Below are 27,941 nucleotides of genomic sequence, written 5' to 3' on the forward strand. Positions count from 1 at the left end.
GTTCAGCATGCACCAGCTGTTGGTTATAATATAAATAACATCCTAAATATCCGGATTCATTAAACTACAATATCTTACATGTGTTTGTGAACTAAGAATGTTACAACGTAAATATTCGCACATCATGGATAGTTTCACAGGCTTTTGGGTGTCAACCCCCATCCATCCCATCCCTTCGCCTCGCTCAAAGCTAATTTTCGTGTGTTTTTTTCAATGTATTTTCCAGGGAAGCATGATCGTCCAAGCAAATGTTTTTTCTCTTATTTTTTTCAATATATTTTCTGGGGAAGTATGACCCGATCTCCCCATAAAACCAGTCAAAACCCCCTCCCCTTGCACAATTGTCTGCACTCGCGCCTGATTCAGACTAAAACAATTGGCATATCTATTTATCACAGTGCTGTATGATAGTTTGAAATTAAAATTACACATTCGTATAACAAATGCAACATGAAAATTGCAGACTACAGGACAACATCGCTGTTAAATCACAACAAAACATAACAAAAGAAAGAAAGAAAGAAATGTTTTATTTAACGACGCATTCAACACATTTTATTTACGGTTATATGGCGTCAGACATATGGTTAAGGACCACACAGATTTTAAGAGGAAACCCGCTGTCGCCACTGCATAAGCTACTCTTTTCCGATTAGCAGCAAGGGATCTTTTATTTGCGCTTCCCACAGGCAGGATAGCACAAACCATGGGCTTATTGAACCAGTTATGGATCACTGGTCGGTGCAAGTGGTTTACACCTAACCATTGAGCCTTGCGGAGCACTCACTCAGGGTTTGGAGCTGGTATCTGGATTAAAAATCCCATGCCTCAACTGGGATCCGAACCCAGTACCTACCAGCCTGTATACCGATGGCCTGCCACGACGCCACCGAGGCGGTCAAAACATAATAATTACAGACAGCAAATTTACGTCTACTTAACAAAGCGCGACATGATGACTGCAGACTGCAAAATCATATCTTTTTTTAATCACAATGAAACAAATGAGAAACGCAGACGGCAACTTTATATGTGTTCCAACATGAATATTCACAGCGAATGACTGAAAAGTTACGTATTTTAATTACGGCGCTTTATGATAGTGTTAGGCTTTAAAAAAACCCACTTTCGTCTGCCAGCTTAACATGATAATTACAGAAGGAAACATGATAACTGTAGAAGGAACTAATTATTTTCCACAGGGGCCCAGCTTGGGATTTTCAGGTGGTACGCAGACTTTTTCGGCGATGGAATAAAACGCTATTGGCATAGAGCATGCACGTATTTACATCATATATTTTAATAATAATAATAAAATTAATCTCAGGTTTTACGCAGCTGCGTATCTGCGTGTATGGAACCTAGGCGCCTGGTCAACGTATCCGAACGCAATGTGATAATAATAGACTGCAGATGACATCTCTTTTAATCACAGCGAACCATAATAAATGCAGACTGCAAAATAACATTTTCTACTTGTCAAAACTCAATATGATAATTGCAGATTGCAAACTAACATCTCTACTTATACAAAAATACCCCAAACAATATGGCAAACGCAGACTGCACAATTAAGTCTCTATTTATCAGAGAGCACAAAGATAATTGCAGACTGCAACATTACATCAGCTCTATTTATCGGTGAAAAACATGATAACTGCAGACTGCAACATTACATCAGCTCTATTTATCGGTGAAAAACATGATAATTGCAGACTGCAACATTACATCATCTCTATTTATCAGAGAAACATGATATTTGTAGACTGCAACAGTATATCTATATTTATCAGAGCAACATGGTAATTTCAGCCTAAAATACTAAAGACCCCCCCCCCCCCCCCCACCCCCTTACAGGCCACAGAAGCTACGAATCAGATGCAAAATAATTACAAACCTCTTATTCACTAATTGTAAAAATTGCTCGATAATATGTTAGATACAAACGTTACGCTCGAGATATTTTTAGACAACAACGTAGCTAGGTGATAAGGAATGAAATATTTTATTTAATGACGCAATCAACACATTTTAATTTACGGTTATATGGCGTCAGACATATGGTTAAGGACCACACACATATTGAGAGAGGAAACCTACTGTCCCCACTACTCTTTTCGATAAGCAGCAAAAGATCTTTTATATGCACCATCCCACAGACAGGATAGTACATACCACGGCCTTTGTTATACCAGTTGTGGAGCACTGGCTGGAAGGAGAAATAGCCCAATGGGTCCACTGACGGGGATCGATCCTAAACCGACCGCGCATCAAGCGAATGCTTTACCACTGAGCTACGTCCCGCCCCTTAGCTAGGTAATAAGAGCTCAAGCTTTAGGTCCTAAAGACTACGGGATCAATCTATTGATAGTCCCATCGTGTTACTTCCCTTAGTTTAACAAACAAATTAATATTATAATACATGATAATAATCGGGACCCTTGAGGAAACTACACTGAGTAACATGAAATCCTGAAAACGCCTCTATAGATGTTAGTTAGCATAGGTAATCTTTTTAAAATACTTGATCCAAAGCTCTATGCTCTATGTAGTACAGGTCGACACTCCACTAAATCATTTTCTGGAATATGGATAAACCCGGCTTATGAATTCGGTGCTAAAAGGTCATTATTATATACGGTAATATACACATACGAGGTCTGTCCGGAAAGTATCCAGCCATTGTGAATATCTTGAGAGTTGGTATCGCGGCTTTCATGTAACTTGGCAGGTTCTGCACATCCATGATCAACAACACTCACGTGGAAAGTATTTAAAATATGTACTACGTGTTGTGAATGGATCACGTGAAGTAATGATTCCTCTTATGACAGACCATACATCACGTGCATTGAATCATTGCAGTAAACCGCAGCAAACAAAACATAGTCCTTGTTATCATCAGAAGGAGAAAACCGTTGACAAGTCCAAATCGTATTATCATGTTTCAAGACATTAATACAACTTCGTCAAAAGGACTACACAATAGATGTAAAAACGCTCAGTATGCTGTACTGGGGCCAAATTATTCACCAAATTCTCGCAACTTTGCAATCTCGCAAAAAAAAGACCAGGGGCCTAATTCACAAAGGTCTCTTAGGCTCTGCTAGACAACAAAGCATCCTCTTTGTAAGTCTTTTAGCATTGCAATACGAGATCGCAAAGTTGCGAGAGTTTAGTGAATTAGGCCCCTGCAATGCCAATGCAATGTTTCTTAAGATAGTTTAAGAGGAATTTGTGAATTAGACACGTGGACATTGTCGATGTGATAGGATTACCCCAAGGAAAACTATGCTTTAAATTTTAATGGATACGAGTATAAGCACACGAATAGATATGCAATGGACTGGTATACAATGGCACAAAAAGATATCCACAATATAGCAGTATATGTCATCCATAATAGTATTAATGTAAATAACAATGGAATTATATATCATAATTTAATAATCGTTTATACTAATTCGAAACACTGATTCAAAACAATCGTCAACAGTTCAAGACACGTGGCCATAATTATAAAACAGAAAGAAAGAAGTGTTTTATTTAACGACGCACTCAACACATTTTTTTTTATTTACGGTTATATGGCGTCAGACATATGGTTCAGGACCACACAGGTTTTGAGAGGAAACCCGCTGTCGCCACTACATGGGCTACTCTTCCGATAGGCAGCAAGGGATCTTTTATTTGCGCTTCCCACAGGCAGGATAGCACAAACCATGGCCTTTGTTAAACCAGTTATGGATCACTGGTCGGTGCAAGTGGTTTACACCTACCCATTGAGCCTTGCGGAGCACTCACTCATGGTTTGGAGTCGGTATCTGGATTAAAAATCCCATGCCTCGACTGGGATCCGAACCCAGTACCTACCGATGGCCTGCCACGACGCCACCGAGGCCGGTTATAAAACAGATACAACTAATTCAGAACACAAACAACGCTTATTTAAAACACAAATTCAAACAAAACACACGCCACTAATTAAACAAACGTTTTGGACGTTATCAATTCAAACCGCAGACGGCACTAATTCAACACACACAGAAGTCATTGAATCAAAATGATTCGGCTTATTTAGTAGACAGGCATCACTAAATAAAATTAAAACCTTGAACAAACATTATAACAAGACTAAGGTCACTATTCAAAACGGCTGTCACAACTTCAAAACAGACCTCTCTTATTCTAAACAGACGTCATTAATTTAAAACACAGACTCGCTATTAAATTCAAAACAGACATCTCACATGTTATTAACATGCATTGACAAAGCTTACGTGCATAGTAGGCCTAACTTATTTTACAGATAATAATAATAAAAAAACATTTCTATTTAAATCATTCACATTCAGTTTGCTATTGAATGATGCATGTGTGATAATGATGCGACTGAGAACAGGCCACTGTAGATCCAACTACCAACATGTATACCAAATTCCGAGTGGGAAACAGTGGAACCTGCCAGTGTGGTACAGCATCCATGACTGTGGAACATTTCCTGCAACACTGTCCCACCTACCAGAACCAGAGAAAAGCAGTCTGGCCTTCAGATGAAACCCCTGAAGGAGAAACTCTTTGGCCCCTTGCAGAACCTACGGAATACAGCAGCTTTTGTTCGAGCCACTGGAGTCCTTGTCCGAGCGTACGACGTCGAAGAAGACGAAGACGTATGATGCATGTAGAGAAAACTGTAGATACAAAAATATTATGGCTGAAAACAAAATGGTTTAAAAAGCAGTCGTATGTTTGAGCAAAATCTAAGAGTATCATAAACATTAATATTTCTGTCCTACAACATATTATTATTATCATACACACGCCAAAACATTTCCAGATATGTCTGTATTACTGCCTCCACAATATGCTGCCCTATCTTCTTTTAAACATCGTTCAGTGGATAAGAAACCCGCTAATATACACATTGCTATTTGTATAATAATATCATAAGATAGCTGTCCAAGAAGACGACTGTTAAATAGAATGCTGGGCGTACAAGTCTTCGAATGTCTTCTTGAACGTCCGCCTTAAGTCTGGACGTTTGGATTTGAATGTGGGGGTCAAAAGGCTGTTTTCCACTGAAAATAGTTCTGCGTGGATTGCAATGTCTTTGACCTGGAAAAAACAGACAATAACAGTAAACATTAACCAAAACCAAACCCCCCTCCACAAAAAACTCCACAAAACCCCCAAACAACCACACACACACACACACACACACACACGCACACACACACAACACACACACACACACACTCTCTCCTCCCTCCCTCACTCCCCCTCTCTGTATGTCTCTGTCTCTGTCTCTCTCTCTCTCCTCCCTCCCTCACTCCCCCCCTCACTCCCCCTCTCTCTCTCCTCCCTCCCTCACTCCCCCTTTCTGTATGTCTCTCCCTCCCTCACCCCCCTCTCTGTATCTCCCTCTCTCTCTCTCTCTCTCTCTATCTCTCCCTCCCTCTCCCTCTCTCTCTCTCTCTCCCTCTCTCTCTCTCTCCCTCCCACCTCAAAGCTTTAGGTCAAACTGTGCATGGACGAAATTTAATGAATTTATTTGAATAAATATGTCAAACAGCAAAAGGAACCCCCAAAATATCTCACCTACTGTAAATTAATTTAGTGTCACTCATAGATATTAATGTCAATAAATATAGATACAGATATTAATCTCAATAAATATTTAAAATTAAATTAATTCTTTAATTATAAATTTCATTAAAATTCATGATTAATCAAATTAAACTTTTCATAAATTAAAACATTATTTTGAAATATTCAGTATTATATGTAAGGAAGCCCATTGTGAAATATGTACCTGTTCAAAACCTTTCAAACCAGCCTTTTTGCCAAGTGCAGTTAGATCTTTCAGTATAATATCCTTCACTTGCTGAAATACAGTTCAAACTAAACAATTTAATACCATTAATATATAAATATTAGAATAAAAATATATTTGCATAAGAACAAAACGAAAATCATATCTTTGTCAAAAATACCATAAAAACAAGGTCTTAAAATAATTTAATTAGGAAGCAAGAACATATATGTCCTTATTCAAAACAAAACAAAATACACTCCCCAAAAAACCCCAACACAATCCCCCACAAAACCCCCCACAAAAAACAACAACAACAAACAACAACACCCCTGAACAATACGAACAAACAAAAACCTGAAACTATTTTTAAAAGGGAATTTTAAAAAAGTCCAAATAAAATATATTTGTTTCCATGTTCCATGTAATTACCTTCAGTTTACAAAGTTCTCTCATGTCGGTAGGTAAACCGTTGTTTACCGCCCACACTTTCATCACTTCTTCGTCAGGAATAACAATTCCCATACAACACGTCTAAAAATATAATATAACATAACAAGTACAGTGTTGTTTCTGTAGGCACAGTGTCTTTAAAACAAATTGGATGTATAAAGAAACATAAAATGGGAAGATGAGGTTATCTTTAAGAACGGTGAATTTATGAATGGTCTTACTTAGGTCACTCGAGATCTTTATGATTTAAATGTTGAAAAATCGTTATGTCTTACTAAGCATGTGTTGTATGAATTTGCATGAACGCAATGGCAAAGATCTTAATCGACTAGGGGAAACAACTCTAAAGCATACTAGAAAACATTACTACACCTTTTACGACAATAACGCATCTTGGGGGAATACGAAACAATGATCCTGATTTGTATAACTGTACCAATACATTCGATATATAACATGTCCCAGTTTACTTCCGCATACTAAACCATACATTGTTTCCTTCACCTTAAAGGTGTGTAATTATTTAATACGGTAATATTTTACTGCATAATCTATTGAGCGCTACCCGTTTTTGATCATTAGACATTATTACAGATGTAAGGAAAAACGTTTTTAAGACCATTGGAGCTGGACCTCACTATGTAGTTCACAGCCAACCGTTGTTAATATTAATCATTATGTATGCTCTCCCTCTGTCTGTCTGTCTGTCTGTCTGTCTCTCTCTCTCTCTCTCTCTCTCTCTCTCTCTCTCTCTCTCTCTCTCTCTCTCTCTCTCTCTATGTGTCTCTCTGTATGTGTCTTTCTCCTGTCTCTTTCTCTCTGTATGTGTCTCTCTCTCTCTATCTCTCCTCTCATATCTCTCTCCCCCCCCTCTCTCTCTCTCTCCTCTCACTCTCTCTTCTCTGTGTCTCTTTCTCTCTGTCTGTCTGTCTCCATCTGTCACTCTATTGTCTTTCTCTGTCTATTTCTCTGTGTGTGTGTTTCTTTCTCTGTGTGTGTGTGTGTCTCTCTCTCTCCTCTCACTTTCTCTTGTATATCTCCTCTCATTATCTGTCTCTACCTCTCTTTCTCTCTGTCTCCCTTTGTCTTTTTCTCTTCTGTCCCAATCTCTCATATATAATAAAAGTAAAGTCTCTATTTAAAACCACAAGTTTAAAATCTCAGCATTTCGTCAACTAAATGTTGACATCGTCAGGAAATAATATACACACTCATACATACGTACGCACGGACACACACGTCCTACTTCTACAAAATGACCTTCTCCTTTAAATAATATATCACTTCCTGAAACACTCATGAGATAATTTTCAACTTTTAATTTCCACATTTATAGACAGGGGGCGAGACGTAATCCAGTGGTAAAGCGCTCGCTTGATGCACGGTCAGTTTTGGATCGATCCCCGTCAGTGGGCTCATTGGGCTATTTCTCGTTCCAGCCAGTGCACCTCGACTGGTATATCAAAGGCCGTGGTATGTACTATGCTGTCTGTGGGATGGTGCATATAAAAGATCCCTTGCTGCTAATCGAAAAAAGAGTAGCCCATGAAGTGGCGACAGTGCGTTTCCTCCCTCAATATCTGTGTGGTCCTTAACCATATCTCCGACGCCATATAACCGTAAATAAAATGGGTTGAGTGCATTGTTAAATAAACAATTTCCTTCCTTCCCTCAATATATATGTGGTCCTTAACCATATGTCTGACGCCATATAACCGTAAATAAAAATGTGTTGAGTGCGCCGTTAAATAAACCATTTCCTATTTCCTATTATAGACAGTACCTTCAAGCTGTTTCCATCGACAAATATCTGAGCGACATATTTGCTTTGTGCGTAGATTGATTCTATCTTTTCCGGTGCAATATATTCTCCCTGTATTATAAAAAAAACAAAATAGCAAGTAAAAAAAATTAAATATATTTAGAACATGCAGAGAACCCCATCCATATTATGCAGCTTTAATAAAAAAAATTATAAAAAGAAAGGTGGATAGCAAAAGAAGTTTAAAGGGACATACCCTAGTTTTTAAACACTAAGGCATATTTTGAATATTAAGCCGTTTTTGATAACTGAAATCATACTTTACTTAGATTTTATGATTCGAAGTGTTTATGGTCATCCTGGTGTTTTTAATATCACAAAATGCATTTCTCATATTTTTAAAAACGCACGTGCGTCTGAGAAGTACCAGTTCTGGGGTCGAGTTTTAGAGGGTATTTCACCATTTCAAAGTCACAGACTCATGTTTCACTTCATTGTAACTTTATCCAAATGTGTTACAGGTTTGTAGTGTTAATTTTCACGGGTTAAAACTAGGGTACAAGATACAGTAGGGGACATTTATATATTAATTCGCCTTTTATCTGGAGGTCATCAGTGTGAAGATATGAGATGGAACTCAAAAGTAAAAAGAAAGTGGGCAATTAAAATTTGTTTTTAAATAGAGGAAACGATTATTTGATTGTTGACATCTCAGCACAGTGCTTTAACCATATATATGTATGTGGACCGGCTTCGGTGGCGCAGTGGTTAAGCCATGGGACTACAGGCTGGTAGGTACAGGGTTCGCAGCCCGGTACCAGCTCCAACCCAGAGCGAGTTCTTAAGGGCTCAACGGGTAGGTGTAAGGCCACTACACCCTCTTCTCTCTCACTAACCACTAACCAACTAACTAACAACTAACCCACTGCCCTGGACAGGCAGCCCAGATAGCTGAGGTATGCACCCAGGACAGCGTGCTTGAACCTTAACTGGATATAAGCACGAAAATATGTTCTAATGAAATGAATATGTATGTGGTACTTCTGATAGTCCATCTAGTGTTGACAAAGCCGTGTTAAGACTAAAGTACTTAGAAGGTAATGGAAAACAACCAGAGGACAAAAAAAAGGACTTTTGAATTAAAAGGTAACTTTTATGTATCATTTCTGACCGTCCTACTTTCTCACACATCCCTCTAGATACGGATCTGGTTAAAAGAACAAAGTTACACAACACACGAAGGGGAGAGTTAACCTTACGACTGATCGCATGTCAGGTTGAGTATTCTAGCATTAACCAGTGGCGGATCCTGAAAATCCATTTGGGGGTAGGGCAATGACATGAGGCGGAATGCTAAGGGAACTTTGGGGGAGCTTTGGAGAGGGGTCGTGAAAATTAATATATAATAAAATTATAACTGTCGCAAAATTTAGGGGGGGGGGGGCCTCTATTAACCCACCCATTCCCACAATGCAATATGTTTACCAACCTGAGCTAATTTAAAGATATGTTTTTTTCTATCAATAATCTTCAGAGCTCCATTCTGAAAACAAAAGAGAAGAAAATAACGATATTAATTTCTTCAAAGTCTTTGCTTTCGTAAAACAAAGCCTAAATATAATTATAGATACATAAAATAATATATCATTTAAAATATAGCTATATTTGTAATTCTGTCTGAAAATACAATGTACAAGAATAAAACATGTAGGAACTCAAAGGGATAAATGTTAAAATAGGCCTTTTAACATATTTTGAGTAGGATGAACCTTTTTCTATGGCGTAAATCAAAGCGGGACTAACTTTTGTGGCGTATGTATTTACCTGATCGAACTACCACACGCTATATTTGTATACAAAGAAACTCAGGAAAACAAAGGGAAAGAACGATAATAAAAACAGATACTTCATTAAATTTCATAAAATTGGTACACGACAACAGGTTTAATATTCAACCCCCACAGAACATTAAGTAATTTGCCACCATCTACAAAACATATTTGAACGAAAAATACTGTGCACTGTACAGTTAGAATATTTCAATAGAAGCGGTTAGGATGATCCCAATTTCATGAAAATGAGGAGTAATTTGATTTATTACCCCAGCAGGCACTCATAATAGAGAAAATAAAAATCATAATTTCATGCATTGGTTTAACGTACACTACTATTGGACGATTTGACGCAACAAACCAATCACCTTGTCGGTACTAAATATGACGTCATCACGATTTGGCAAAAGCACACACAATGACGTCATGTAGTTTAAAGCGAAATGCGTTTACGTCTTTCTGGTTTCAGTGTTAAACTTGTAATAAAATGGTACTTTAATGCAATTTATTATAGATTATTTTTTTTACAAAAAAATATAGAACTTTGGGTTTTGAAAATTATCTGTGAACCGTGAATAAAATAGAAAGTTAAAGCAATACCCAGAACAGTAAAGTATTTTACGCCGTTTCTATATACATGAACGTGTAGCCGATGTAGACTATATCGAAAATAAAAGCTTTAACAAAACCAAATAGCTGGGGTAATAAATAGAAATAATTTTCACTCGGGACATAAATTTGTTAATAACTGGTAACTGTTTATTATCCTCTATATAATAAAGCTTTTCATAAAATATATAACGGACACAGACCGTAGCAAACTGATTATTATTTGTACAATTATTTAGGGTATTTAAAACATTTTAATGAGGGACATGTAACATGGTGGTTCAGTTCAGAATGTCTGAGCGAGATTGCCATATAGACTATGCATATTAGTGTACTTTGAATACTGTTGGTGCCCTTTTCAGGTGTTACACCACCTCCCTAGAAAAAATCTGAATCCGGCCCTGCACCGTCCATTTCACAGACACTAATTAGGAGATAACCATATGGAGTTTTTAGATTTGCGGGTGTTATTGTCTATTTGATCCCGCAAATGTCATTTTTAACCGAAGGCGTTAGCCTGGGGTCAAAAATGGAACATTTGCGGACATCAAATAGACAGTAACACACGCAAATCTAAAAACTCCATATGGTTATGTCCATTGTAAACTGAATCGGTTTTCTACAGAACTAACTGTATATTTGGCATTTCTTGAAAAAAATACCTGGCTACAATTTAACTGTTAAATCGTCAACTTCGCCTGTTCCAATTGCTAATGACGTCACTTTCTAATGACGTCATTAGCTTTCCGGGTGTTATTGTCTATTTGATCCCGGAAGAAGAATGTAATTAACCAATCAAAATACAGAACACACCCTAGTCAGTTTACAATTAAGCCTAATATGTCTAGAAAACCTAATACCTTTGACTCGCCAGTCCCCGGGCTGCCCGAGTGACACCAGGTAACACCGATCATATGACTGGGGTCCGGTTTCCCCCAAACCCCCGAGATGATATTGATATACCTCCCCTTTTCTCTGGTTCAACAGTGACATTTTCAACTTGGTTTTAAACTTAGTTGTCGAATCTCGCTAAAATACGACGATGATTTAAACTATCGGGGTGAAGAAGTAATCTTCTAATGGCCCGAATAATCTAAGGGGTTAAAGAGGTTTCGGTTTATAATATCGTCCAATCTCCCCCCTTCAGAAATTCTGCAACCGCCCTTGCCCGTCCACTATTAAACCATTATTAACATTTCTGGAACAACGGAAATGACTTACCGGAAGCCACATTCCAATGTCGCCCGTGTGACACCAGCCATCGTCATCAATGGTCTCCTGTGTACTCTTGGAGTTCTTGTAATAGCCCTGGAACCGATTCGGCCCCTTCACGCACACCTAAACATCAAACAGACCCACACTTAGAATACGTTATGGCTGTTTCTTGCACTATCTTGAATCAGCAAGTTTAATTCGTGTATATATAGGTGTTCAGTTCGGCCCTTCCATGCACACCTAAACATCAAACAGACCCACACTTAGAATGTGTTACTGCTGTTTCTTGCATTGTCTTTAGTCAGCAAGTTTAATCCGTGTATATATAGGTGTTCAAGTCAGTCCCTTCACGTACACATACACAACAAATAGACCCACACTCAAAATGTGAAACTGCTGATTCTCGCATTGTCTTTAGTCAACAAGATTAATCCGTGAAAATAGGTAGCTAGACGGGCCCCTCCACAAACTCTAATGATTATGCATCTTCAGTTGCTAGGCAAATTAATATATAAGTGCCTCTAATTACCCTCTATGCTAGCATTTTCTAACGCTCACGATACATATATATATCGTGAGCGTTAGAAAATGCTAGCATAGAGGGTAGTTGCACTTATATATTAATATATATAGGTCTTTAATTTAATTATTAATCGAACTTATTTTACTTTTTGTAAATATTATACCTGGCTTAGTGGAAAATTATTTGATAAAACTTGAAAATTGTTTTTATATGCAGTCTTTCCAACAGTCAGAACATTACACAATACAGCCTTATATACCTGCATTAACATCACCATCAAAATCAAAATCACCATCAAAATCATTAGAATCATGATCATCACCACCAATTATTTTACTATATACTATTTGTAACTATTTACTCACCTCCCCTTTCTGCTCGCTGGCGTAATAGTTCATTTCCGGGACATCTACAAGCTTCACATAATTGCACACAAGTGGTCCTCCAACATGCCCTGAAAAATAAAACCGTACGAAATGGTCAAACATATATATAGGCAAAATTGTGATTACTGTTATTAATTACTCCTTGTCAATACGAAGACTGCCATAAAAGACTAAATCATTGTGCGGCATTAAGGAGAACTGTCACTCCTAGAAAACCACACGACTACATCCTTGCGAGGCATGTTGGAGGGCTGCCACTCCCAGAAGGCCATGACTACAACCTTGCGTTACAAACGTAAGAGGACTGCCACTCCCAGACGGCCATACAAGACTACATCCTTGCGCCACAAACGTAAGACGACTGCCACTCCTAGAAGGCCATACAAGACTACATCCTTGTGCCACAAATGTAAGAAGACTGCCACTCCTAGCAGGCCATACAAGACTACATCCTTGTGCCACAAATGTAAGAAGACTGCCACTCCTAGCAGGCCATACAGGACTACATCCTTGCGCGACAAACGTAAGACGACCGCCACTCCTAGAAGACCATACAGGACTACATCTTTGAGCCACAAACGTAAGAAGACTGCCACTCCTAGCAGGCCATACAAGACTACATCCTTGTGCCACAAATGTAAGAAGACTGCCACTCCTAGAAGCCAATACATGACTACATCCTTGTGCCACAAAAGTAAGAAGACTGCCACTCCTAGAAGGCCATACAATACTACATCCTTGTGCAGTATGTAGGATTACCACACCCAAGACTTGCACAGAACAAAGCTCAGTGATATATATATATATATATATATATATATATATATATATATATATATAACTGAACAAAAAAAGAAACTTCCGATTTGTACATATAGTATTTGTTGTGTTAAAGAATTCATTGTGTAATGAAATTATATAGGTAGTATTAGCCTTGAGCTGTATTATCAGGATTCATGAATTTTATCGATTATTTTTGCACTGTTAATCGTCGACAACGTGAAATTCAATTTGCACGTGCATGCATGGTTCGACATGTCCCGTGTAGTATTCGGTCAATTTGTTTTACTTGTCTTACTGACATTGTTGTCAAGTGAACGAAAATGCTTAAAAATTTGTAAAAAATTAACGTTTTTTACATTGTAGCATTTTTAGTATGCCAAGAATACCCAATAATTTTCGCGAACGGGCGATTGGCATGCTTGATGCTGGCATGTCGATATAAGACGTTGCAAGGCATGTTGGGAGTTCTAATCGAGCGATACGAAATCTTCGCGTAAGATTTCGAACGACAGGAAGCACCAACGACTTGCCACGTCGTGGACGTCCGCGTTTTACAACGCGTGGTCAAGACCGCTATATCATGAACACGCATTTGCGCAATCGATTCCAAACTGCCACTGCTACTGCTGCTAACACACCTGGGCTTCATAATAACCGAATCAGTGGGCAAACTGTTCGTAATCGTCTGCGGGAGAACGGTTTACATGCACGACGTCCTTACGTCGGATGCGTTTTAACGCAACGTCATCGTCTAAATCGTCTTAATTGGACACGTGTACACATTCGTTGGATACGGCGACGCTGGAATACCGTTCTTTTTTCGGATGAATCCAGATTTTCTTTACAACGTGGTGATGGCATCTACCGTAGGAGAAATGAACGCTATGCTGACTGTTGTGTTCTTGAACGAGATCGTTTCGGGGGTGGGGGTTGTGTCATGGTCTGGGCAGCCACTGCCCATGGTTATCGTTCACCACTAGTCGTCATTGATGGCAATTTAAATGCTCAACGTTACCGCGATGACTTTCTCGCTGATCACGTCATTCCTCTGTTACATAACAACGCCAACATCTCGATTTTTCAGTATAATAATGCCACCTCTCATACAGCTAGAGACACTGTAAATTTTCTTAGGACAAATAACATTGATTTCATTGATGACTGGCCCGCTAAAAGTCCTGATTTCAACCCCATCGAGCATGTCTGGGATAGTCTGGACAGACGATTGAGGCGTCGTCCCAACCCACCCGCTAATGTCAACGAACTTCGTCAAGCGCTCATTCAGGAATGGAACAATATTCCACAGGCAGAAATCAACACTTTAGTCAATTCTATGCGCCTGCGATGCACTGTAGTGGTCAATTAAAGAGGTGGTCATACCCGTTATTAAGTGGGTGGGTTTTTATTTTAACCCCTACCACACTTGATCAAAATTTCTCCCAGTTTCTATTAACCTATGGCCATGATTTTTGCACCAAATGATGCATCATGGAACACTCTTTAAACGCATATATAACAATTATTCCCCCAGTTTGTTTTCATCAAGTTATGTTCAAGCAAAGTTAGCGGAAGTTTCTTATTTTGTTCAGTATATATATATATATATATATATATATATATATATATATATATATATATATATATATATATATAATCATGAATCACCAAGGTGACATGTTTTCAATGAGAAGTAGTGGTGAGGAATCATGTTGGCCTATGAAAGGCTTACTATCAAAAACAAAACCCTCAGAAAAAATACCCCCAAGAAAAAGAACACACACAAACTCACCCCACCAACAAAACAAAAAAACCCGCCAAAAAACCTAACCCAAATTACCCCCCCCCCCCCCCCTCCCCCAAAAGAAAAAAACAACAACCAACAAAAAAAGCCCAAAAAACACCCATAAACAAAAACACAACAACAATGAATTAGCGATGGGGAACATGTTTAAACAGTGATACGAACCTCCAGAAGTATCTCCGGGGAACTGTACAGTTATTGCTGCGTTCACCTCTGTCTGACCATACGCTTCCATTACCTGCGAAAACCAAACATAGTTATAATCAGGGCCCAGATTTTCGAAGCTATCTTAGCGCTACGATATCGTAAAACCGTCGTAGGGTATGGCAAGCGACGTTGTGGTATTTAGCAACACTTACCAGACAGCCGAATGAAGCCTTGGTGAAGTTTAGAGTATCCTCGGACACGGGGGCCGAGGCGGTGAACACAACGTGGACACGCCCACCTAGCAAGTTTTGAATCTTTCTGAACACAAGCTTGTCCCAGATCGTGTTCCGTGACACCACGCCTCTACAAACAAACAAAAATCATGGCATACAAAGTACACACACTCAAACTAATATTAGCAAATTCTATTTGTCAGTAATCCATATACGGATACGAATAGTAATCAATAATGCAAAGAGTCATCAGATATACAGATACACACGCCACCATTTACGGAGAAGAAGTTTCGTTTTGTTTAACAACACCACTAGAGCACATTGATTAATTAATCATTGGCTATTGGATGTCAAACATTTGGTAATTATGAAACCCGCTACATTTTTCCTAATGCAGCAAGGGATCTTTTACATCCACTTCCCCAAATAACAGACAGAAAAACATATACCACGGCCTTTATACAGTTGTGGTGCACTGGTTGGAACGGGAAAAAACCAAATCAGCTGAATGCATCCACCGATGTGGTTCGATCCTGCAACGCTAGTACCTCAAGTGAGCACTGAGTTAAATCGACCCCCCCCCCCCCCCCCACCCATTTACGGAGACTCATAAATGGAATCTACTCAAACTATTTGCATAGAAAGTGATTGTTACTGATTTACGTAGATGTATAATCACAGGCGCGTTATGAACACATGGAATTTTCGCCTTACCTGACCGTACGCACGTATGCACACCATGGCGTACACACGGTCATATCCATCTTCATAAATCAAGGCTAATATTCGTTTTTCATATTCAGCCTTGATACATGTCGTCAAGAAATCGTGCCACAAAATGCTTAAATTTCATTGGATGCGATGAGATCTGATTGCAACGAATCGCAACGCTCCTTATAGATTCCCTTGTTATTGTAAACAAAGATGGCAGCGTCAGCGTCCGACGGTTAATTTTTTATATTGCTTTCAAGATTGTCACATGTTACCGATGCTGTGATTGGGCAGCGATGTCATCGTGTAAGGGACATAATCAGTGTTACAAATTTTCTTCCAATAGAGGGCGCTAGTAGTGGATATCAGTAATCTTGACTACATGTATCAAGGCTGAATACGAGGAACGAATATTAGCCTTGATTTATGAAGATGGATCATATCCAGAAATACGTATACACATCATAACATTTGTTCATTTGTTCATTTATTATTTATTTATTTATTTATTTATTATTATTATTATTATTATTATTATTATTATTATTATTTATTATTATTATTATTATTATTATTATTATTATTCCACTGCCCCCTTTCCTTTGAACCCTTTGAACCCTTTGAATTCCATCTCATTTCTTCCCGATCTGGTAACTCCTCCTATCTTTCAACTTCGTTCGCTGTCCACCTCCACATCCCAGTCCTTGTCTCTCAAACCGCGACAGGTGTTTGTCTCTTGTGGCTATCCGTGTCACACACCTGTTATTCCCCATCAGCTTTTATCGATTTATTGACTTATTTATTCGTCCATTCATAGGTGACTTTATTCATTATTTATCGGCATCGGTGGCGTCGTGGTTAGGCCATCGGTCTACAAGCTGGTAGGTACTGGGTTCGGATCCCAGTCGAGGCATGGGATTTTTAATCCAGATGCCGACTCCAAACCCTGAGTGAGTACTCCGCAAGGCTCAGTGGGTAGGTGTAAACCACTTGCACCGACCAGTGATCCATAACTGGTTCAACAAAGGCCATGGTTTGTATCTTGCCTGTGGGAAGCGCAAATAAAAGATCCCTTGCTGCTAATCGGAAAGAGTAGCCTATGTAGTGGCGACAATGGGTTTCCTCTTAAAATCTGTGTGGTCCTTAACCATATGTCTGACGCCATATAACTGTAAATAAAATGTGTTGAGTGCGTCGTTAAATAAAACATTTCTTTCTTTTTCTTTATTCATTATTCATTTATTTGTATCAAATCCTGTTAAGCATCCATATAAGAAATATATACATACATAATATGTGTCAAATATAACACACATGTATATCTATCTATTATATATCTATCTATCTACTACTTTGGCATATCCAACAACATTTAATGTTTGATTTAAGATCTATTAGAAGGTGTAAATACACACAACAAACTTAGCGCCTGTAAAAACCTACAATATAGTATATACACTAACAAACAATACCTTTTAACCATTTGAACTTTTTTAGAGACGGCTAAATCCAGCAAATACTTCTTGATTCTGTTAGAACTGGCTCCGGCATAAACCTACAAGACAGATTTAGTTATTAGTAGTTTAAATTAATAAGAGCAGTCACACATGTCCATTTCATCTCACAAATATGGGGTTATGTTCAACACCAAATTTAATGTCGGGACAATTATAAGTTATAAACAATACTGATTCTAAGATGCATGGATGTTCACAGCTGGGTGAACAAGACAGATTATTCAAATTCAAAATGAAAACAAAGAAGAAGGAAAGAAAAGAAGAAGAAGATAAAAAGCATACAAATCCGTTAAAATGGACGCAGAAAAGCATTAATAAAAATATAAAGTTTACAATTATATACATTGACATGATTCGAACCAACTGCCCCTGGTTAGCATTGCATTTTACAATACATGATGTTAACCTATCAAGAAACAGTGACACCCACATAACTAAATAAAAAGGTTGATTTAAAATTTGCTTTTTTTAACTAGAACACATTGATTTAATAATTAATCACCGATGGATGGATGGATGTCATCCGAGGAAACCCGCTACATTTTCCGATTAGTAGTAAGGGATATTTTATATGCACGTCCCTACAGACAGGAAAGCACATACTATGGCCTCTGACCAGTTGTGGTGCGCTGGTTGGAACGAGAAAACCCCAATTAGTTGAATGATCCACCGAGGTAGTTCGATCCTGCGTCGCAAGCATCTCAAGCAGACACTCAGCCGACTGAGCTAAATCCTGCCTCCCCAACCCCCACCCCCACACCCACCCTCTACAAAACCAATGCGCAATAAATTGAAGTTAAAATCAGTAATGTTCGAAGGCAAATCAATGTTTTGTTAAACTGGTTCCTGTATTGAACGGTCTTGTTGGATGCAAACGCTATGTGACTCACTTTGTCTCTGATTCTGTTGAGTAGTCTGGGCACTGTGGCGAACACGGTGGGTCTCAGTATCTTTAGGTCGTCCAGGATCAGCTTCACGTCTCCCGAGTAAAACCCTATGTGACTGCCCTTCATGAACAGAGCAGTCTGGGTGTGACAAAACAGAATTTATTAACAACACAAGTTGAATTTGAAAACATAATAAATAATAGGTGGAACATTTTACAAACTGAAAAAAGAGGAAAACTCAAACAAGATTTTTTTTTTTTAAAGTTCGTTTTGTTTAATGTCGACACTAGAACACATTAATTAATTAATGAATTATCGACTATTGGATGTCAAACATTAAGTAATTTTGACGGCTGGTCATGGTAAAGTTTAAAGTTTGTTTTGTTTAACAACACCACTAAAGCACATTAGGTATTTATCATCGGTTTTTGGAGGTAAAACATTAGGTAATTGTTTCACATGAACTTCAGAGGAAACATACATTTTTTTCATGTTCATCATTCACTTTCCCACAAACAGAATAGTACATACCACTGCCTTTGATATGTTAGTAGTTGGGATGACAAAAAGCCCTAATCGATCCGACGAGGTGGTTTGATTCTATGACAAAAACATAACTGAGCTAACAAATACCATCTCTAGAAAATCTAAAGATGTATACTAATTATACAAATATTCCCATGTAATATTTTAGGAATGTAATCATAATATTTTTCCACTGATACATTTACTCATTATTGTGATGAAATGTAAACACAATTTACATTCTAATACATGCATTGAAAAATTTATAATAAAATTGGGTAATATAATTATTAGTACAAATATTAATTCTCTTTTTTGTACATATAATTACATTTTATTTTCACCACTGTACTTAAAGAACACTGTTCCAAACAGGTGAATGTCATGGCAAAGTTGTAGACATATAACAAATGAGAAAACTGCAAAGCCGTGGTACCTGACAGGTGCGTTCATACATGTGAGCCATCGGGAGGTAGGACAGGTAGGCATCTTCAGGTGACATCTTGTGGACCATCTAAAGAAAATGAAATAATTCATTTAGGAAATCTTCTATTTTTAGTCACATACTTATAATAACTATTTTAGTATCTTGTGAAATAAATATTGACAGTTAGTTATACAAAGAATCATAACAATGCAATAGTCTTTATATAGCTTGCTTTATTAGTGTGGGTTTTTTTTTAAAAGCTTTTCTTTGCGATTCCTTATATATTGAAAACCACAAATTTTACATATATTAAAAGGCAAACGTTATTGTGACACACAAAAGACAAAGGTAATTGATGATAAGTTTTTACTGCTGTGTATGAAACGTTATAACATGGAAAGAGAAATGTCCGAAGGTATGGAAACGAGCAATAGTCCATGAAAAGGGCGCACCTGCCATATGCAAATGAGCAACATCACTAGAGGGGGTTCAGAGCGAAGTCCACACAGTCAGTAGCAAGTGTGTCCACCTTGAGCATTGATACAGGTCTGGCACTGTCGTCTCATTGAGGCCACTAAACGATGGAGAACGTTCCTGGGAATTGCATTCCATATCTGAGGTTCGGATCCACGTGTCTTGGTGAGTTAGTGAGGGGTTGTCACGGGTGGTCGGCCGCTACGGGGACGGTCCGTGACCTGGTTGTTTTGTTGATATCGTTGCCACGTGGTGTTTCTGTGGACGTTGAATTTGACGTGCGACGTGCGACGTCACGCTGCGAGGTTCCAGATTCAAGCATCCCTATGACTCGCCATCTGTCATTTTCACTGAGGCGTGGCATGACGAATTGCGTCAAATAGTTCACTAATGGTGTTTTTCTGACTTCTGGACTTTTGAAGGCTGCACAGAGTGGCAATGATTTGAAACTAAATGTCTGGCCTTTTATGGTGACCACTGAACAGGATTTCTCTCGAATATTCCATGTTTCTAGCACAAAGCATGCAATCGCTGCAACAACTGCTTGGTTGCATTTCTTCGAGCTGTTTCATGCACATTTTCTCTGGTTTACAACCATAAATCCATTCACACATTTATTACTCTAAACAATCCATGTCACAATAACTTTTGCCTTTCAGTATGTATACCACAATACTAGATAAAAAAGCAATGCTTGTATTAAATGATGCTTTAACCCCCCCCCCCCAAAAAAAAAAAAAAAACCCCCAAAAAACAACAACCCCACAACAACAACAAAAAAACAACAAACAAACAACCCAACAACATACAAATAAAATAAACGAAAAAACAAAACAACTTTTAATTTTTATAATTAACTTGAATTTCCTGCTTAGGTATAATTACATTTCAAGTACGCTATCGTGGCACACATCTCAGCTATACTTGATAGCGGTTAATGAGAGATAAGTCGGTGTAGTGGACTGGGTTGGTGCCAGAACTGAGATACGAGCTCAGTACCTACCAGCCTTAAGACCGATGAGATATCTACCATGCCAACGAGGTCGTATCTTTAGATCGAACTATAACAACAAGCCTGGTGCTTATAACACTAAGTCTAGGCTTAAGACTCTAACAGAGTCTGAGACAGTAATTGTATGACAACGCCATACAAATTGTAGACCTGTGACATCATTAAAGATTGAGTCTGGACTCTAAAAGTTTTATAACCACGGGCCCTGAAGCGCTGGTACAATAAATAAGAACATTTTATTGCACATACCTGACTGATGAAGAGAAAACCAGAAACATTGGACACTATATTTTGATGAGTGAGCATTACTCCTTTTGGGTCTCCTGCAAAAACGAAAGAAAACCCCCCCACCCTTTTTTAATGTAATACTCAAAATAATTCTATGAATATATGCATTATTATACGTTTTACTTTCCTTACAATGTAATGCCAGTAACACATATTATGATGTTAAACGACAAGATTCAAATTACTAATCTTATTTTATATCCACACACATACGCACGCACGCACGTACGTACGTACGTACCTACGTACATACATGTCATATTGTCTAGTTAAGAGACCTGCTTTTCTATACCAATAATGAACTTGGTCATATCACAGTTTACTGTTGTATGAGCATTTTTTTTAAAAATTGTACTTGGGTTTGGTAGAAAATTTGTTAATTAATCTAGACAGGGGAAATTCGCACTTATTTTCTTGCTCAGTATAATATGCATAGATACACATAAGCAGGTACGCATGCACACACAAACACACACACACACACACACACACACACACACACACACACACACACACACACACACACAGACAGACACATCATGGGAACAAACATGTAAGTGGGAGTAAAGCTAAAAATGTTGATCTCTAACCAAACATGAACATCTGGTCAAAAATGATATATTTTATATTAAAGGGTCTGTCCATTGTAAGATGCTTCCGACTAATAAAATCTTTTAACGTCTAACAACACGCATTGAAAAAATTGTCTTGCTTAGAATATCAGTGTCTGTATATTCAATGTGTTTCTGGTCGTCTTAATATTTATAAGAAGCCCAAATTGGATTTTGTCTTCAAATATACGAAACAAATATTTTAGGAAATAAAATTAAATTTAACCCAGTATAAATACTAGAACGATCAGAAACACATTTAATATACAGCCACTAATGTGTTATGCAGAAGAAAAAAATATTTGATATGTAATTATAGTCGTTAAAACGTCTGTGTTAGTCGATAACATCTTAAAAATTGCAGCAAACTCAGGACTGTCCGTTTAAACGTAGTATGAAAATTGATGTGGTGATGGTGGTGAATATAGGACATATGTGTTCTTGTGTCAATATGAGACGATAATTCAGTAAAATGTGTTTGTAAGTATTAAATAGTAGTATTACATCAAAAACATCGGGTGGAATTTGATAGGGGAGTGAGTGGATAACAGCAATAGCGTTGTCATGACTTCAAATTGGGGGAGGGGGCATTTGCGGTGCCTTCCACACTATGAGTGGTGGCATGGGGCGACAGGCAAATATAAAAATTGGGGGGGGGGGGGCGTAGTGATTGGGGGGCATGCTTTCCTACCCACCCGATTACGCCAGTGAATAACGGACAACAAATTACGTTTTGCTTCCTTATTGTTTATTTTAAATGTTTGTTAAATAGTTTACCTGTTGTACCACTAGTAAAACTTATAGTTGACAAATCCGATGGTTTAGGTGGCTGCAAATCAAAATATAAGAACATTACACTTTACAAATTCCATATCAATAAAATATGAACACACAGAAAATAAACAATAACGGTTAATACATGCAAAACCTATTTTAGGCAGTAACTTTAAGCAAAAACTGTTTCTCCCTGAATAAAAACAATAAATGAATCTCACAAAATAATATCAGAATCAACTAAAAATATTGCAAATATTCATTTCTGTTACACCTATCTAGAAATACACAGTAAACGAAAAAAACGAAACTAAAACAAAATAATAATATTTTAAAATAACAACAACAACAAACGATAAATATTTGAATTGTATAATGTAGGGAAAGGTCTTTATATAGGCTATGCCTGTTGACCAATCACATCTGTTAATATAAACAGAAATAAATATTGTATAAAACAACAAACGATAAAAACCCCACAAAAAACAACCAAACACACTCACACACAAACAGTACATAAAAAAACCCCAACGGAAAACAAAATAACAAATTATCTTTTGAAATCAAAACGACAAAAGTCTGCATACAAAACCATCCAATCAACAAAAACACTCAAACGCAATGCAATACGGTATACATTATTAAACGCATGAAAGGACATTACACATTATCGAAATGTCATCGAATGTATAACATAATATATTGATGGAATTGAATAAGGGATGGCACCGACAATAATAGATTGACTCCAACCAAAATAATCATCCATATTGTCGGGAAGTTAAATATTGTATTCCATCTCACATTAGAGGGACGGGACGTAGTTCAGTGGCACTGCGCTCGCTTGGTGCGCGGTCGGTCTGGGGTCGATCCTCGTTGGAGGGCCCATTGGGCTATTTCTCGTTCCAGCCAGTGCATCACGACTGATATATTAAAAGACGTGCTATGTTTTATCCTGTCTGTGGGATGGTGCATATAAAAGATCCCTTGCTGCTAATCGAAAAGAGTAGCCCATGAAGTGGCGACATCGGATTTCCTCTCTCAATATATGTGTGGTCCTTAACCGTATGTCTGACGCCATATAACCGTAAATAAAATGTGTTGAGTGCGTCGTTAAATAAAACATTTCCTTCCTTCCATCTCACATTATGACGTTAATGGTGTCTAAAATTTCATCTGCAATGCCATGCGTTCCCTTATTTCTTTATCTCAATAAACATTAAACAAGAAATCCGCAGAATAAAATGTCTCACCTACCATAACATGTTTGTGAGCACTGTTATGAATATCCGTAGGTGCAACTATAAACCAAGTTTCATTAACCTAGGACTTGAAGTTTACGAGAAACGCATGCGACCGAGAAACTTAAAAACTTTAAACTTAAGCGTAAACGTTGACGCAGTTGCCGTCGTCGGAAATGTAATATCTATTTCTCGCCTTTTATACTTCGAAAAGGCGGGACAAAAATTACTATTAATTCTTTTTTTATATTAATTCTTGGTCAATTACTTTATTCAGGTCACTGGTCAGCTATAGCATTAATGTGCATTATTCTGAGAAATATATAACTGTAATATTTGACTTACAACTGGAGACTGAATGTCCTTCCGTCCCATTTCCTACAATTACAAACAAAAAGAAAAAAGAAAGGAAACTAATTAAAGTAGACTGCAAATTTTTTCGAAAGTAACGCCTTTCACAATTTTTTTTTTATGAAATGTAAAATCGGTTGAGGAATACTGGAACAGATATAGAACATCTTTTAAATGTACACGATGGTAACCTATAGATTTTGTGTGTGCATTGTGCATTCCGAAAGTAAATAAGTTCGCGACAACAAGGCCGAGCCAAACATAAACTAATTGGGGGATGGGAGGATGGGGGGGGGGGGGGGGGGGGAGGGGGGGGGGCAGTAAAAATGAACCATACAGTAATATAGTATCTTTTCCAATTAGACGAAAATGGAACTTCCAAGCTAAAACCTTTTTTTGCTTGCGAGTATAAACATAGATATCGGAAGATGATGATGATGATGATGATGATGTGTGTGTGTGTGTGTGTGTGTGTGTGTGTGTGTGTGTCGGTGGGTCGGTGGGGTGGGTGGTGATGAAGCACTGCCCCCAAACTTAATTATTATAAATTGACCTCCGAGTTGTCCCCAACTCGACCCTAATTGCCATCTTCTGGCGCCCATCATTCCATGGCGAATGTCCCCAACCCCAGAGAGTTAGTTACTTCATCATTTATTACTACATGCTGAATCAGCTGAGAAAATCCAAATCAAAAGTCTTGTGAAATGTAATACTTGTAGTGACATTCTGTATTTGAAAGGAGAGACGATCACTGTAGATAACATACCTCAACCTCTTCGAACGATAATACCCGGATATTGTGCTTCTTGGCTGTTGCTTGGTTACTGTCGCTGATCGTATCCATGACAATAATTGTTTTGAGTGATGGAATCTCTTCAGCATTATCCAAAAGACCCTGGGCTTTTTCCGCCTTGTCGCATATAACTGTCGTCATGTTAGCTGTTCAAAAACAACAACCCCACAAATGAATATGAATGTACGTGTATTGTGCATTATAAACAATCTATCGATTATGTGGGGAAATGTTAACTTTAATTGTTTCTTCAGCATAGGTGATGGAATTGATGTAAATATGATGGTATATGTAGCAGCGTATTCTTTGTTCAGTAAATATAAAACATGGGAATAACGCCAAAATAAACTTGTCTCTATGTTTATTTGAGGGTCGGGACACAGCTCAGTGGTACAGCGCTCGCCTGATGCGCGATCGATCTAGGATTAATCCCCGTCAGTGGGTCCAGGCAGTACTCGTTAACTGGTATACCAAAGGCCGTTGAATGTATTATCCTGTCTGTGGGATGGTGCATATAAAAGATCATTTGCTGCTAATCGAAAAGAGTAGCCCATGTAGTGGCGACAACAGGTTTCCTCGCTCAATATCTGTGTGGTCCATAACCATATGTCCGACGCCATATAACCGTAAATAAAATGTGTAGAGTGCGTCGTTAAAAAAAACATTTCCTTCCTTCCTTCCTTCCTATGTCTATTTGGTGGTTGGGACGTGGTGGTGTGGTGGTGGGTGTGGGGGTGGGTGGGGGTGGGTACGACATGTTCCCCAAAACCCATCGGTCCTATTACTTGTTACACTTCAGGCGAGTGATCAACCACTCGACTATACCCCGCCCCTTTATGCACGCTTTATTATTTTAACTGTGGCGTGAACCATCAGACACCCAAATGTTCTTACCTATCCCAACACCCCGACTACGGTCCGCCACACACAAAAGTCATACTTAGATAAAACAAACAATGTTGAATGGGGGAGGGGGCGGGGGAGGGGGGGGGAGGGGAAGAGCAGAACTCAGTAATATGTAGTCTTCTATAAGTAGACCAAAAAAAAGAAGACATTTCAAAAGTAGAAGAGCAGATTGTGTGTGTGTGTGTGTGTGTGTGTGTGTGTGTGTGTGTGTATGTGTGTGTGTGTGTGTGTGTGTGTGTATATATATATATATATATATATATATATATATAACACGAATTGTCGAGTGTTTTTATTACTTGGTATAATACTGCAAGTAGGCATGTCAACATTGTTATCATACCACATATACTAAATAAGCTTATCTAAATACACCTAATGAAGTCAAGGCACTACTGTATGCTTAATGAAAGAAAACAAATGCAATCTACACTTTACGGGTGTCAAGGCAGGCTGTGCTGATTAGCTCATCACTAATGCATCTCCATATATTGATAATAGCAATACAGGTAATGAAAAACGAAAATAACGCATGTTTTTATTAAACCCAAGGTCATTGTTAATCATTGGCTAATTATATACATCCCACGAACTTTGTAACACAAGTTTGGAACGAAAAATAGTCCAATGGGTACACCGAATGGTATCGATCCTAGACCGACCGCACATCAGGCGAGCGCTTTATCACTGGACAACATTCCGCCTCTATCTTAAAAAGTTTATTTTGCTCAACAACACCACTAGATCACATTGATTTATTAATCTTCGCCTATTGGATGTCAAATATTTTTTTCCATAGTAGCAAGGGATCTTTTATATGCACAATCCCACAGACAGGATAGCACATACCACAACCTTTGATATACCAGTCGTCGTGCTTTGGCTGGAACGAGAAATAGTCTAATGGGCCCACCGATGAGGATCGATCTTAAACCGACCGTGCATTAAACCAGCGCTTTATCACTAGGTTACACCCCGCCTCTGTCTTGGTAGATAAAATATGTTAGTGTACATTTGAATACTGTAGGTATCTTTTTTTAAACATTGCACCCTCTCCCTTGAAATACCTGCACCCGCCTCTTTAATTGTCGTCACCGTGGAGTAGCCAATCTGATGTCTTTAAATGGATATCACATGTATGTTGGAAGTTGCCTTGTGATACCAAAACATATCTTACACGGTATTCTCCAACAGTGTGTACTGTATAAGAAGCTTAGTTTAAACAGCAAGCGTTAGCTAAAATTGAACACATATTTTTCTCTCATGATTTAAAGCTACGTAGTCATAAATGGATTTTATACCAAAGTATCAATAACATGTAGGATATGATGACTACTTTATTGATTGAAGGATATTAAAGGCTTACTCCTGTATTGATTGAAAGATATTTATTTGCATATAGTGTAAAAAGGATTGGGCACAAGCTGTTCAACTTAGATGGCCGTCTCCTAATTACAGGGGGCGAGACGTAGCCCAGTGGTAAAGCGTTCGCTTGATGCGCGGTCGGTCTAGGATCGATCCCCGTCAGTGGACCCATTTGGCTATTTCTCGTTCCAGCCAGTGCTCCACAACTGGTGTAACAAAGGCCGTGGTATGTACTATCCTGTCTGTGGGATGATACATACATAAAAGATCCCTTGCTGCTAATCGAAAAGAGTAGCCCATGAAGTGGCGACAGCGAGTTTCCTCTCTCAATATCTGTGTGGTCCTTAACCATATGTCTGACGCCATATAATCGTAAATAAAATGCGTTGAGTGCGTCGTTAAATAAAACATTCCCTTCCTTCCTAATTACAGTAACAATATCAGCGACTGCAGCTATTATGAAGAATATAGACATTCAAACCAAGTAAACAAAGAAAAGA

At 38.2% G+C, this 27,941-nt stretch overlaps 1 protein-coding gene across 1 annotated transcript; it reads right to left on the reverse strand.

Annotated features, from left to right (window-relative positions):
- Positions 1-3,783: 3,783 nt before the first annotated feature.
- On the reverse strand, positions 3,784-25,311 carry LOC121379290 (long-chain-fatty-acid--CoA ligase 6-like). Its single transcript, XM_041507837.1, has 16 exons — positions 25,144-25,311; positions 24,372-24,404; positions 22,789-22,840; positions 21,362-21,435; positions 19,636-19,713; positions 18,678-18,812; positions 17,743-17,825; positions 15,536-15,686; positions 15,342-15,414; positions 12,572-12,660; positions 11,690-11,806; positions 9,517-9,570; positions 8,049-8,138; positions 6,245-6,346; positions 5,813-5,884; positions 3,784-5,115 (listed from the first exon to the last, which is right to left on the reverse strand). Exons 1-16 carry the CDS (start codon positions 25,309-25,311, stop codon positions 4,975-4,977), a joined length of 1,512 nt encoding a protein of 503 aa, XP_041363771.1. The 3' UTR covers positions 3,784-4,974.
- Positions 25,312-27,941: the final 2,630 nt, after the last annotated feature.

This window comes from Gigantopelta aegis, chromosome 8 (assembly GCF_016097555.1).
Source record: "Gigantopelta aegis isolate Gae_Host chromosome 8, Gae_host_genome, whole genome shotgun sequence".
Classification (NCBI taxonomy): domain Eukaryota; kingdom Metazoa; phylum Mollusca; class Gastropoda; order Neomphalida; family Peltospiridae; genus Gigantopelta; species Gigantopelta aegis.